The following is a 14,608-nucleotide window of genomic DNA, read 5'->3' as shown; positions in this document are numbered from 1 at the left end:
GAAGGATACATTTTTCTTGAGGTCACATGGTACAGAAAGGTGCAAGGAACATCATCTGCACAATAGAGTACCAAAGTGAATACGTCACGCGCACAATTAGTGTGTAAAAGGCATTAGCGCGAGAACCAGTGCGTGAACCAACACGTGCGCGTACTCCATTCGTTTGCACTGCACTTTCTGGTTCACAGTGACGTCACACTTTGGTACTCTGTAGACAAGGATTAAAGAATTTTCTTGCCAATATTTCCATTTTTCAAACAATGTTGGCAACATCAAAGTGCAAATCTGATGTTTCCACCACCTAACCCTGTTTTGTGAAAAAACCTGACTGGAATGCCTCGGTACAAAAGAGGTCCGCAAGCTATCACTTCAAAAAATATGTTGAAAATATACACTCCTTTCCAGATATATATATACCAAAAACATTCAGGCATACTGCTTTGAAAGCACCAATTGTTAAGTATTTCCAGTGCTATAGTTTAATACGGTACTATGCTATAGTCTAAAGGGTTACAGAAATAGAAAACATTTAGTTCGCCGGAAGTATTTCAAAATAACAATAAATACATAACCATTTCAAAAATATCACAAATTTAATGTTTATCAATTAATTGTGACCCCAAAATGAATAAAAAGATCCTGTGTTTCCCTGCCCACAAAAATCCCCTTTTGGCCTTTTGCGCTTCCAGGCTGATTGGATGACATCATCACCAGAACGATGCATGTACAAGGTACAAGTTCATAGCACACAGTACATGCAGTATCGCATGCTTCAATAGACCACATTGTGTTCAATGTAGCTTAGCCAACAAGGCAAACACTGTTTCATTTCAAGAAATACGCGGTAGGACTGTGTCTTTTAGGTCCTACCTTGAACTGAGACAGTGTTTGCCTGTGGGCCAAGCTACATCCAACACAATCTGGTCTATTGCGTGCGATACTGCATGTACTGTGCGCTATGTGCATGTACACTGTACATGCATCGTTCTGGCGATGACGTCATCCAATCAGCCTGGGAGCATGAACGGCCAAAAGGGGATTTTTTGTGGGCGGCGAAATGCAGGAACCTTTTATTCATTTTGGGGTCACAATTAATGGAGTAAACATTAAATTTACAATTTTTTGTAATGGCTACATATTTATTGTTTTTTTGAAATACTTCACATGCATAAAATGATTTCTATTTCTGTAACCCTTTAATTCTATAGTATACTATAGTTATACTATAGTATACTATAGTTATACTTTAGTATATTATAGTTTAATACCGAGCAACTGGTAACATACTGTCGGAAAGCACCATCAAAGACTCATATTTATGTGTACATGTATTTTCTACCTAGTTATATCTGGCACGCTTACAAAGTGAATTCAAACATGATTGTGGTTATATACTAGCGTGCATTATAACATACAATTTCACAATGCAATTTGAACAATGTCTGGCTATATCAAGTTTTGCTTTGTCATGCTTCTCAGAGTAAGCCTCGTTGCCAGCAACCTGCAGGTTTGGGAATGGTCCTGCCTATAACCTTCAGTCCTTGCCCGTGATGTTGCAGTGTACTGATGCCAGTAATCTCTTGCATCTTGTGACGGCCTGCCTTGAATTGGGTGATGCAGATTCAATACAGGGTTCAAGGCAGGGCATATGGAGCAAAGCAGGCACCACAAATGTCCTATTTTCATCAAAATGTGCACAAATGCACAGTTCCATTGCATCGGTGCCTGGCTGCAGGGCCAACAATGTGTTCAAGCGTCCTTCACATCTCTTTCTCTCCGACCACTGGTGCCTGTGGTCTGAATCTACTGCTGCACCATCTTGAAGTCCCAGAGAATTTAAACTCAAAACCTGCACTTGTTATTCTCACAAATACAGGAATCTGCTTACCAATTACATGTAGCTCGAGACTGGTTTCCGTTAGACTTTTGACAACAATTAACCCCTTTACGCCGGGATTCTTTTGACCTTGACTGCTGGGCTGCAGTATGCCAAGTATGCAAAGTTCTGTCCATCAGCAGGCCCATATTGAAACCGCAGTTGCACGATGAATAGAATGTATGTGTGGTATGCACTAATCCTCACACAAAGCCACGGCTGTCGCCGTCTACTGGCGTATAAGGGGTTAAAAATAGCACTGCTACGGACGATACATACGACAATTTTCAGTACATATTCTACATTAAATATACATGTACAGGTAATTCTATTTAAAAACATCACACACATTTTGAGCACGTATCTTGCGCATAAAATATACACTCCAATCCATTCAAACCATGAACATCACAATTCAACAACCGGTACGGATCCTTTGAAACTGAAAATTGTGGGACACAAACTGGTTGTTGTTTAAGTTGACGCAATTAAAAGAACGACTCCTGAAGATCTTTTTGCATTTCATGCGCCCTTACAGGTGAGTTCCTGGATTTATCAAAACCGTATTAACTGACAGGAACTGTTTGAAAAGATAAAACTTGCCCCAATAAAGAAACAACAGCAAGGCAATCTTCCACCAAAGCCCGAGGTCCCAGGCCCTGCCAAGTGGGGGATTTGATCAATTTGTGGCATGAATTCTCTATAAGGAAACGTGTCTGCTCTAATAATTAAAACTCTCCTAGAATGAGCCTTCACAATCTCGTACTTGGTAAAATTCAATGGCACTTTTATACAACAGGTTAGCAACACAGAGAGAGCAACCTTTGCCATTTGCTTCGGCAACATTTTCCAAACCTGGGGGATTTTGAAAGGACCTGGATCCAACTTAGCAGGGCCACAGCATGTAGAAGGAGTTGCTTAAGGGAATTTAGCTGACAACCAGCCACAAAAGGTATGGATTGCACACGCGCTTGGCTGGCAACCGCTTTCTCATTGAGCAAGTATTTTGTGAGTTGTCTGGAAAACTTTCATGCTTAGTGGTTACCTTCCCGATGACACTGGGCCCTAGGAGGATCGGGGTTAAGACTACGGTGAGGTGTGTGGTATCAACAAGAGCCTGCTCTCATAACGGCCAGGGTAGGTCGGTGAAGTCCACCGAGCCCCCTAGACCGGCGTCGGCTTGCAGTAAGCTCATGATGAATGCCATCATGGCCTCGTCGTCCCCACCCGCCGGAGGGGGCGGAGCCAAGCCGTCCCCGCCCCCATTACCGCCGCCACCTCCGCCGACACCCCCATTGCCATTACCGTTGTCGCCGTTGCCACTGGCTGAGGGCATGCTGCCGGCTGCGCTGGTGGACGTCATGGCCAGCAGGGATGACATCTGACCCAGAAGCGGATTGTCCGAGGAGTGCAGAGAGGTGTTGGGCATCATGGATCGACCGGACGATGAGGACGAACCAAAGAAGCTGACCTTCTCCGCTTGATGGGCTGATAAGTAAAAAAAAAAAATTCAAATACAATTCTACACTATCAGTTGTATCATAAGTGCTACTGCTTTTTAACACTGCACATGCCATACAATCACACTTGAATGACACTTGTCACACCATTTTGTAAAATCTCATTGTCTCATCCTGCCATCGGCTGCATCTCCTGCGGGCATTCACAGTCAATGATATCTTGTTCAATCCTTTTCATGTGAACGGTTCTCTCCACCCTGACAAATGAAATCGGCTACTGATCACCGGCCGTGCGACCTCCCAACCCAATGTTCTGGAGTCACACAATTCTAATCATTAGTTTGCAGCGCTACATATGGCTTCACACCTGGTATGGCCTCAACCGCCTTCTCTGCTCTGGGCGTGGGGGCTCGGGATCCATTCAGCATGACATCACTGGGACTGTTCATGCCGTAAGACGGATCAGTCCTGAAATTGGAATAATTTGAGGAAACAAGGACACTTGATAAAGTTGGGTTGGTTTTGTTGTCGAGCTACAGCAAAAAAGTCTAAATTTTACCACTTTGAAGCAACAATTGTCAAAATCCATCCTCATAAAATTACAAATAATTCTAATTTTCAACAATTAAACTCCTTTTTAGCCAAGCAGGCTAAAGACAAGTTCCACATTTATCTACTGGGTGAAACAGTTTCTTCACTTAGATTTACAAAGAAAATTGCCGCATTATTGAATTCAAGTTTTACCACTTATAGTACAGCCAAAAAGCCCACAGGACGGACAGGGGGTGGTGGCAGGGGTGGAGTCAAAGCCCAAGAGATTTTGCTCTTACTTTTCATTTTCCAAAATCTCCTCGGCGATCATGCGTCCGATCCTGCCAGCCCCCAGGTGGGTGTTCAGCGGTACTCCGGGGACAGACACGGTCTTGGAGGAAGAGCCTGCCAACGGACCAGAAATAACCTTCTGTCATCGTGCCCTGTCTCATGTTCTACCACAATCCCAGAGGCACTGGCCAATCGAAAGTGATTCTGCACAATTTGGTCTCAAAACATGAAGATCTGTAGAGCATCCTGGGGTGCCAAAGGGAAAAATCTGGAGGAAATTTTGGGATTTGGGGATCTTGTCAAGCCGGTGGGGTAACAGTATGTGCAATGGTGGTGGAGCAATTTTCAAAGGGGGGGAGCAGGAGCAATTTTCAAAGGGAGGGGGGAGGCCAGTTGTGAGACCACCAGGCATCAGTCATTTAATAGCAGACTGATCAATTAAGCCCTGGCCCACTGCAGGACCTGCCAAAAGTGGGGAGAGGAGCACTTGACAAAATAGGGGGGCCACTGGCCCCCTGCTTCTGCCACCATACGCTCCTAGGCAGGGCATTCTGCCACTAACTGCACCCTTCTCTTTATCCAGAATTATATGGATGGCCATATGGGCAGATACACTGTTTCTGTGTGACTTAATGGCGAACAGGCTCAAATACCAGCATTGACTGATATTGGTCCAAAACCTGGCAAACCTACCCACTTCATGGATGATACTGTCAACACGAGTAATCTTATCTCCAGCATCTGACGTCTCCAACACGGTCTCAGGCCTGAACAACAAACACAAATAAACCATTAAATTTTCTACCATTATTTTTATGGAGGAATTCAGTGCCTCCATAAAAACGAAGAGTTGGAGTATGGACTGTGGACCTCGGGATAGCTTTCAGAAGTTGTCAGATGTGTTTAATAATTTAGAGTGGAAAGCGGAAATGCTTGATTTAATATTTGCAATTCAACATCAGTTACTAACAACTTGTTCCGCTGAATACAGATTTCAACCAAATGGAACTGTACAGCTCTGTAGGTAGAGCACTAGACTTGCAAATCACAGGTCTCTGGTTTACATCCAGCTCCATTCTTTTTTTAAATCTTTGCTCATTCAATTAAAAAAAAAAAAGCAAGTGACATCTTCCAAAAGCTAACAAGACGACTGCTCAGCTCACTGGGTAGAGCACTGGACTTGCATGGTCATGGGTCTAGGGTTCAAGACCAACTCCAGTGTTTATTGTCCATGTTCATTCAAATGAAGGGCAGTTGACTGGGCTAACCTGACCACCGTGTTGGTACAGACGATGTACTCCACGTCCTTGGTCCACGGGTTGCGGAAGCAGAACATCCTGGTCTGCAATGGGACAAAGATGCCGTTCTTGGCGCGCAGACGGTAGATGTTGGTCAGGATCTTCTCCTTGGCAACCAAGACTAGATGGTTCCAAAGGGGTTGGTGAGAATTGACACAGGGGTTGAAAGGAAAAAGAAATATTTTCAAAAATACAGCATCTTGCGAAAGATACAGGAACCTGAAAGATTACTTTGCCATCCAGGAAAATGGTCAGTGCATAAACTGCTTTTTATAATAAACAATACTATCCTTCAGCAAACTTCAGCCATGAGAACTGAAGACCTCAAGAGACAAAACAAGTCTGTGCATACTCTACAGCAAACACACTTCAACAATTGCACACATGAGTTTAAAATGCACCTCCTTCCAGGATGCGGTTGCTAGGCAACAAAGCACCCTCAGTCATGTATAACAGGGTCCACTGAAGAGGCATAAATATGGGGTGGGGATGAGGGGGAGGGAGGACGCCCAGTGGAGGTTTATGCCCCTCCACACCCTGGACCCGGTTGGCCCCACCCCCCATATGAAATCTTGAAATGTGCACGACCTGTGCTAAAGCCGTAGTTGATCAGTATTGCTGGCCCACATTTCTGGGAGTCTAACGGAGGGTCTCCTATGAACCTGTACCTGCTTTGTGGCTCTCAGCCATGTGATGAATGTCATCGGAATGGAAATACTCATAGCAGGATGTGCCTAGGAGCTCCTGAGGTAGGTAGCCAAGCACGGCTGTCGCCCTGAAAATAAGCACAGCATACATCAATGAATCTAAAGAGCATTATCGCAATATTTCCTCTGTTACATCACCTGCAGAATTTCTCTTGAACAGACACAATATGGACAAATCTGGTGACCAGAAAGGGCGCCCTTTACATTTTAGTGCGTCGTGTGCCTGGAAGGACGTAAGCGCTTATACCCTTTTGCCAGGAAGCATTATCACTACCAAAAGAAAATTTTCCCAGCAAACGGATATATGTATGGAACTATTTTATTTTAATGAAATATGAAGATTTCTTTGCAAAAGTGAAAAAAAATTCCCAAGTCATTTGATAAGTTATTCCAAGGTTGCTTTTGGCACAGCCTGTGTTGATTTTGTGGTAAATTTCATCCGTGTTACTAAATAAAGAGAGTGTGGTTCTTACGCCCTTTTGCCGGGAACATTTTTTCTTCTGTGATCACGCTTCTCCGCGAAAGGGCAACAGTGCGCTTACGACCTTTTGCTGGGCACACGATGAGTGCTTAGATGAACGTCAATACACATACAAGGGAAATGTTTTTTTTAAATACAAAACACTCATGCACTCCAAGCAGTGAATTTTTAGCGCATCTTTAGACTTTTCTTCAATGTATGAAACCTGTCTGACATTCCACAAGAGCACTTGTTTAAACGTTAGAAATTGTCCAAGTTTTTCTGGGCAAGTGAGGGAAATTTTTGATGTGATGCAAATCGGGGAGGCACTGCACAGTTTACATGTTTCTGTGTCCAAATTTGAATTAAACATAAAAATATTTCTGAAAAAAAAAGGTTACTTCTTGTCATGCACTTTAATCACCACGGAACTGGACGTTTACAATAGCAATATATAAAACATCCAGCAAATCTTTTGCACAAATCCATACAACACGGAGGTTCAGTGCCAAGGGATATGGAAGTTTCCAGTTTTGCTCATGAATATGGAATTTCGCATTAGCGTAAAAACTAACAGTGCTCCAAAATATTCTTAAAGTAGCAAGACCAAACACGAAACATACGAAAAATATGGTTATTTGAAAAACACAAAAATTTAAGAGTTGTAGTAAAATATCTGTGCTGCATGGAGCCTTAAGAAGATGTGTGAATTAGCATTTAAAAGGCATCATCCATCCACAAGCAACCCTACTCCTCTCCCCAAGGAGGGATCGTTAAGAGCTACTTGCCACATACCTTTGGTCCACAAAGGTGTACTTGCCATCCACGGCGTGCCTGGATACAAACTCTGCTGGTTGGCTGGTGGTGGCATCTTTGGTGGACGGGTGCGGCATTTGAATAGGCTGCACGAGAATAAAAGGAGAAATTGACCTCAAAATTTACATCAAAATTGAAATATGGTCTTTAATTAACTCTAAAAGAGCTGGGTTTGAGGAAACCATCTCAGGGTTGGGGTGAGGATGAATCTGCCTCCCCCACGATCTCAGCTGTCAGACACTCCATCTTTTGAAACATAGCATGCAAGTATTAACCCTAACCCTCCTTAATCCTCCAAAATCCTTTGGGCGGATTCGGAGGATTTTGGAGGATTGAGGGTGAATGGTAAAAGTGCGAAGGATGCCATGCATGAAGGTCATGGGTTAGACCTTGTGTTGTTCTTGCTTAGTCATGCATAAATTCGGCCCGATGCTTCTTTTGAATCAACTGCATTGCTCAAGAATGCCATTCACACTGCCTCAACATGATGACAGGAATTACCGGAGGATTTTGAAGGATTGAGGCAGTAGGCACACATCCAAGTAACATTTGCAAGAAAATTTGGAGGATTTCGGAGGATTGAGAAAGAATCCAATTTTTTCACCCCCAAAATTGGAAGATTCTGGAGAACTGAGGAGGGTCCCTAGCAAAAAGGGCCCAGGGAGTTAGGGTTAATTAAAGACATTCATTCTCAGTACACCTGTGAAGTTTCCTTAAAGGTTTTGTTGTTACGGTCATTTATGATTCTTAATCTCATATGCATTGTCTTTAATTCACTGAGCACTGGGTAATGTGAATATTTTTGGTACACGACTCTTGGAAAAATAAGCAGTGTGTGAAAATGCTCACTCCACTTTCCACAAAATTTGTAGACAAATGATCACAAGATAGAAGTGTAAAATCTCTTTCTGTGGCTATCAGAGAAGATGTGGCCCATGCCATCGGCTCTAAAGGATTCTTAAAAAATGTTAAAGTCTGACAGGGTCAATCAAATTGGTAGTAATTCAGGATTTTTGGCACAAGTTCAGACACACTCGTTTCCTTCTAAAAAAAAGGGCAAGCGTGCAAATCTACCTTTGCTATGGCCACCAGGCAGCTCAGGTTGCAGCCATCGCTCTCGCTCTCGTTGTCCATGCCGCTGGCAAAGTTGGCCGAGGGCCAGCTCTTGAGGTAGCCCGTGCAGTGGATGGTGACGTAGTTCTTCCGGTCTGTGGGCAAAGCAGGCATGTCACGTGACAAGAAAATGGAAGATCTATGACCAAGACAAAGCTTCGACAAGAATCACCTTGGATAGTAGACAATCATAAAATTGTAAACCCATGAACCAGCCGCTCTCAAAACAGGCATCTAAGCGTGAGCATATCTGGTGAATAACTGTGGAAGACAATACCCCTTTCGTAAGAGAATTTTGACCCATCAGTAGTTACGAGTTTTACGGGCCACAATCTGCAAACCCATGACGTATGAGAAAAATCTTGGCATCACAAGGATACAGGAAGTTAGGTAAGGGTTCCTCCATATTTATTAAGTGTATGCATATGCCATAAACAGCACATCCAGGGTCTCCAAAACAAAACGGCCAACTTCCTGGTCTGACTCACTCACGGACATGCATTCTGTGCAGACTGTCGCCTTGGTTATTCAAGCATGGCCGGTCAGCTGACTAGACTAAGGTCAGCTGACACCTATCGAGCAATCAAAGGTCTTCGGCAGATTTCTGCACGGAATGACGTCACAGTTTCTAAAGTCGCCTCTTATTGGCTAGCGTGCAAAAGGGATGATCTATTACACTCACTCAACCTCAAAAAATTCAAACTGCAATGATAATTTTTTGGCCAAAACTCTGGAGTGAGACATGGCACATTATCTTCAAGCAAACTTGAATACTCAATTGTGATTGGTCGATCCATGGCAACAAACAGCATGACATATAACTGTTTTCTACAGTTCATATCAAATCCCAGATGATGCGTTATTCTCTCCACACATTGCGCTGTTCTCACACGAATAACAAAACACACAGCTGCAAAGTTTACTGTAAATTCAAACCTGGTGCATTTGCACGCATCAACCCCTTTAACATTGTTACTGTGCGTCAAGTTGACGATAAATCCATTATCACGCTTGTGTTCATGGAACATGGAATAATGTAGTGCATCTGTGTCACATATCCCACTCGGTACACCATTATCCTGAGTTCGACTTGAGCGATACGAGTTACTAATAAAATGCATGGGCTGAAAGGTGTTATATGGGTATTAACTCTCAAAGAGTAACAACTGATATTCCAGGAATGATTAATCTACCAGAGCCCTGCTTGAGGCGTTTCTTGCTGCACATCTGGTCGTCCTCCATCTTGGCCATCAGCAGCTGGTTAAAGGTCTTCATGCGGCAGAAGAACGACCGCCGGGCGCCAGAGAGGAGCTGAGGTGGGGAGGGTGCCACGTCTGAATTGAGAGGAAGACCGGCTGCCGTGGCAACGAGACGGAGAGAAAAACAGCACTGTTAAGGTTTAGCATCTAGCAAGGCCGGCGGGCCTTCTTGTTTCCTTCAGATTCACATGCTGCTAAATATTTCTTTCTCAGTTTAGTTCAGCGCATTCGAAATGCACTATGGGTCCAACTGTTTGGCACAGCCAAAAAATCTTGCTTGGAAGTTTATGCTCTCTGCAAGGAATGGGCTGGTAACCAGACATGGACAATACGAATTACATGTGACTTACACTGGTGGCACGCTTGTGCTAAGCAAACGCATGGCATGGACTGGTAACCAGACATGGGCAATACGAATTACATGGGACCTACACTGGTGGTGCGCCTGCGCTAAGCAAATGTGTTTGGCAGACTTATCTGGCCCCTAATGTTAGTTTGGCCCATCAGATTAAGGCCTAGCCTGAAACAGGGGTCATTTTTAATGGCTACAGCTATTCAGAGTGCCCCACTGTAAACAAAAGAAGAAGCCACAGCCACAAAATACCCAACTGAATGGCTAAGCTAAGTGACTGAGTAAAACGAACATGCCACACTCACTTTTTGCATCGATGTATCTTTCTCTGGGGACAAGGTCGGAGGATGAGAGTTGTTCTTTCACCTTTGACACATCTTTTGGGTGCATCAGGTCAAATAGGCTTTGGCCAATAAGGTGTTCCTACATGAAAGAATTAAAGACGTAAACTATCAACACCATCTGGTTGTTTTAAATGGACAATTTCAAATCGACGCTCTGAACACTGAAGATAGCAAAACAATTTGTGCCACAGTGCCTAGAAATTTAACAGCGCGTCTTGAGAAACAAGAGTGAATTAAGAGCTGTGTTGTATTCGAGTCCATCACAAGTCCCTGCAAGTTCCTACATGTCCCTGCAAGTCCCTACATCACCCTGCAAGTCCCTGTAACGCCATCAGAAATCCCTGTAAGTCCATCACAAGTCATTCAGTCTTAAGCCAAATCACAAGCTATTGAAATGAGCTGTGACAAAAGCGTTCTGTTGTCATTGTTCACCAATAATTTTATGACTGGCGTTGTGAAGGGACTTGTGACTGGACTTGTGATGGACTCGACTCAAACACTGATTAAGAGTGACTTGTGACTGATGAGAGTGACTTGAAGCTTAATAGCTCAAAACTTTGACCAGGTTGACTCAAGACTTGACAGGTAGTTGGCCTGAGTGACTTGAGACTTCATCGGAGTGACTCAGGACTTGACCAGACTTGGCCACAGGACTTGACATTTCACCATGTATCTCTTGACTTAACCTTGCATGTCGCAGCTCACCAGAGTGACATAAAATCTTTAATCTCCACAAAGACTTTCATAGTTTCTTGCTGAATTTTACCCTGCTTATATGGAGAACGTGGCTGACCGACTCCGAGACGTAATTCATCCGACCCCGGTCGCAGCTCACGACAAACAGGAATCCCTCAGCCGCCTGGAAAGTATGAGCAAAACCTTCTCTTACTGACAAATGTCGTTTGCTGGATAAGGAAGTTTCCGGTTTTAAATAAAAAATACACAAGTACTTTGTGTTGGTCTTCTTACATGAGACTCAACATACACATTAATGACTTTGTCTTCTGTACCTCTAAAATCAGCCTCTTCAATTCGTCGTCTGCTAGGAAAGCCGGCTTCATGTTGGTCTCATGGATTGAACTCACAGACCCTGAAAACAATAGTCACAACAGTGAATCACAATTGGATATCTGCAACATGAGACTGTTGTATCTCAACATGAAATCAAAATGCCATTCAGGCTAGTGGGAGTGGTTATTTCCAAGAGGTGCATGTACATGTACTTCTCCTAGCCACGGTTGACTGATTCGGACACAGCCTCACTCGGGTCTCATGACTACATGCTGCATAGCGCCCTCTACAGTTTGAGTCTAAGACCTTCTGGGGTACAAGATCCCAGTGTTAACCCAGGCCTAACCTCTGAGCGACTTGACGTGCTGGACGGCCATCCGTAGGATGGTCAGCTTGTCTAGCTTGGACTTCATGGAGTTGCAGGTGGGCACCATGGTGCATAGCTCCTGGATGTAGGCATTCATCTTCTCCCGCCGTCGCTTCTCAATCTCGCTGTGGTTTTGCCTGTCAGAAATTAAGCAACAACACCAAAAAAATGCAAACAAGTCAGACTTTTTGAAAGCAGAATCTCTTCCATTTCCTTCAACCCTATAGAATACCGATTGGGTTGTCTCTGGGCACCATGGTAAATGCAACACAATCAAACCCAGTCCACCTGAAAACCATACCGAATGCAACAAAATGCAACAGGTTGTGTCTGAGCACTATGCTAAATGCAACAAAATCAAACACAGTCCAGTTGAAAACCATGCTGAATGCAACAAAATGCAACAAGTTGTCTCCAGGCACCATGCTAAATGCAACACAATGCAACAAGATGAGTGGCACTGTACACATCCTTGGAGACATTTCACAAGACTATCATTTATATTTGCTTCTGAGATCAAATGACTGCTTGCAATTTAAATTGTCATATTATTAAAGCCACAGGCTCCCAGCCTTTCTTTCAACCTCTGACGACAGCTTCCCACTTCTAAGGCCACACCCACCTCTTGTCTTCCTCTGAGGTGTATCTCTCATTGTTGATGTCATCGTCACTTTCCTCTCTGTCAAAGGCCCAACGATAAAAAAACCAAAAGATACATCAATATAATGTAAACTGGACTGTAACTTTCCCAGTTTCCTAAAATGTTTATAAATGTTCCTGTAAGAAATCTGCTAATGACGAAACTTCACTGAAACTTTTGACAGGGGCCAGGAATCAGTTCTACTACAGCGAGCTGACAAGCATCTCTGAACACGGGTGTCGCTAGAGAAGGTTGTGGGAGGTGTCACACCCCTAATTAATCAGTTTTGTCGGCAAAATCATGGAAAAGGAAGGGTAAAGGTTGGGGGAAGTCTAATTAGAGGCAGGTTGGGGAATATCAACAGCAAATTTCATGTTCCCCCCCCCGACCATTTATAATGGTCTAGCGTTGCCCGTGTCTCTGAAATCACAAATTCTTTGGAAAGTAATTGGAGATGCAGGGCCTTACCCAAAGAAGTCGGAGGTCTCCATCCTGTTATCGTCAGAAAGTTTTGGCAACTGGTGAAAACTTGTTCATGGGGAGACTGCAAAGGTCGCGCTGAAGAGCAAACACCCCGACACATACGCAGTCAGATGTTTGTATGTTCACAAAGCCATGAATAGCACGTGTAGGCCATTACAGTACATGTACAATGATTCAGTGGTGGTAAAGTTTACAAGATCCCAAAGGCCAACAAAACAGTTCAATAATTTATGAGCCTCCCTATTACTGGGCAAATTAAAGCAATTAATCATGGCAATGTGGTGTCCTAGATAAAGGTTTGACCAATCATATGAAAGTGTGCCAATGAGTGGACGATAGTAAAGAGCTCCATATCCAGATGCTGCTTGACAACCAGAACACAAACCCTATATGCAGGGATATGAGACTGGTCTGAAAAATAATAAGTAAACGACCTGTTTACTCCTGGCCATGTTTTTGCTTTCTGACGGGTTACAGGTCACTGTGGGGAATAATTACTGACGTCCATAAATAGAGCTACAGTAACTTTAAAGATGATACTTTGGGCCACATTTTGTCAATTAGGCTTATATTTTAAGATCTGCCGTCTGGGCCCAACATATTAATACACGTACATGTACATCATGTAGGCCAAGGCCAACTTCTAGACGAAATAATAGGAAGGCACCCAGTCAGTGTCCACATACGTACATGCTGCATTGCTTGAGCTTGGAGTGACGGCAAATTGTAAGGTCACGAAGGTAAAACACTTACTGTGGACACTAATCTCTCATATACATGTAGTCACAGCAGCTGTTCGTCATGGCCAACTCCATCATGTCCATGTTTGCATGCACCGTACACAATCACTGAACGCAGACCTAAGTGCGGGTAGTAGGGCTACGTGTTCGTGCTGAACCCTCACCGCACGTTCCCCCCGAAAAACAACCTTTCCCAGTTCTCCAAATCTCACAGGATGCAGTTCATTCCGGACTTGCTTCCCTAACATCAAGAACCTTGCACTCTTCGCGTACACTAACCCGTCATTCATCAGCTAAGATCACCATAGCTTTCTTTGGCTCGGCGTACGCGTCAGGCGAGCTCTGCAAAATTTCCAAGGTTGATAACAATTGGGTCAGTGGCTGGCTAGTTAGATAACAATCGTTAGACTTGCACCAGTCCCTTACTAGCATCATTTCTTTAGACGTGCACGGATCACGACTTCGTGGAAGAGTTGACACCTTGCGACTGAATGCGCCTTTTTGGGAATCACAGGTCGAGAGTATGTTTACTCTGAGCTCATAGCAAGACGAAAAGGATTCTTGTGGGCCCAGGATAAAAGTACAATCGGAGATACGCTGAGCAAAGATGGAACCAACTTTCCCTTTTTAGGGGTGGGGCATCAGTTGAAATGCGACAGAGATACGTACTCTCAACACGCGTTAATGAAAATTTAAAATGACAGTCTCGATATTTTTCCCCTCTATATTTATTTTCTCCCCCTATTTCTTACTTATCCTTGGAACACTGAATGAAATACGAGGTGAAATATGAACATACACAAAATACGTATTTCTTTTCTAATGGTCCTTTGAAAATATGTGGAAGAATGCCACGAACG

At 43.7% G+C, this 14,608-nt stretch overlaps 1 protein-coding gene across 2 annotated transcripts; it reads right to left on the bottom strand.

Annotated features, from left to right (window-relative positions):
• Nucleotides 1-1,310: 1,310 nt before the first annotated feature.
• On the bottom strand, nucleotides 1,311-14,114 carry arntl (aryl hydrocarbon receptor nuclear translocator like). 2 transcript variants are annotated; one of them, XM_022232654.2, is made up of 16 exons: nucleotides 13,699-14,114; nucleotides 12,994-13,083; nucleotides 12,508-12,564; nucleotides 11,865-12,022; nucleotides 11,518-11,597; nucleotides 11,274-11,366; nucleotides 10,469-10,586; nucleotides 9,746-9,907; nucleotides 8,514-8,647; nucleotides 7,419-7,525; nucleotides 6,125-6,231; nucleotides 5,427-5,577; nucleotides 4,852-4,925; nucleotides 4,167-4,272; nucleotides 3,704-3,804; nucleotides 1,311-3,364 (listed from the first exon to the last, which is right to left on the bottom strand). In XM_022232654.2, exons 2-16 carry the CDS (start codon nucleotides 13,014-13,016, stop codon nucleotides 3,000-3,002), a joined length of 1,836 nt encoding a protein of 611 aa, XP_022088346.2. In that variant the 5' UTR covers nucleotides 13,017-13,083; nucleotides 13,699-14,114; the 3' UTR covers nucleotides 1,311-2,999. The 2 variants fall into 2 exon arrangements, with proteins under 2 accessions (XP_022088346.2, XP_022088345.2); XM_022232653.2 differs by having other exon boundaries at nucleotides 13,762-14,114.
• Nucleotides 14,115-14,608: the final 494 nt, after the last annotated feature.

The sequence above is a fragment of the Acanthaster planci genome, linkage group LG20 (genome assembly GCF_054643075.1).
Source record: "Acanthaster planci isolate LZ-2023a linkage group LG20, COTS_SCS, whole genome shotgun sequence".
Taxonomy (NCBI): Eukaryota; Metazoa; Echinodermata; class Asteroidea; order Valvatida; family Acanthasteridae; genus Acanthaster; species Acanthaster planci.
Note: the sequence above shows the minus strand (reverse complement) of the source record. Positions and strands in the feature narration are given on the sequence as shown.

Excerpts from the sequence above, each read along its gene's own strand:
- arntl (XM_022232654.2), bottom strand. The coding sequence starts at position 13,016 with ATGGAGACCTCCGACTTCTTTGG. Across the intron at positions 12,023-12,507 it reads ACCTCAGAGGAAGACAAGAG|GCAAAACCACAGCGAGATTG; the intron begins GTGGGTGTGGCC and ends AATTTCTGACAG. Across the intron at positions 3,805-4,166 it reads GAGATTTTGGAAAATGAAAA|GACTGATCCGTCTTACGGCA; the intron begins GTAAGAGCAAAA and ends TTCCAATTTCAG.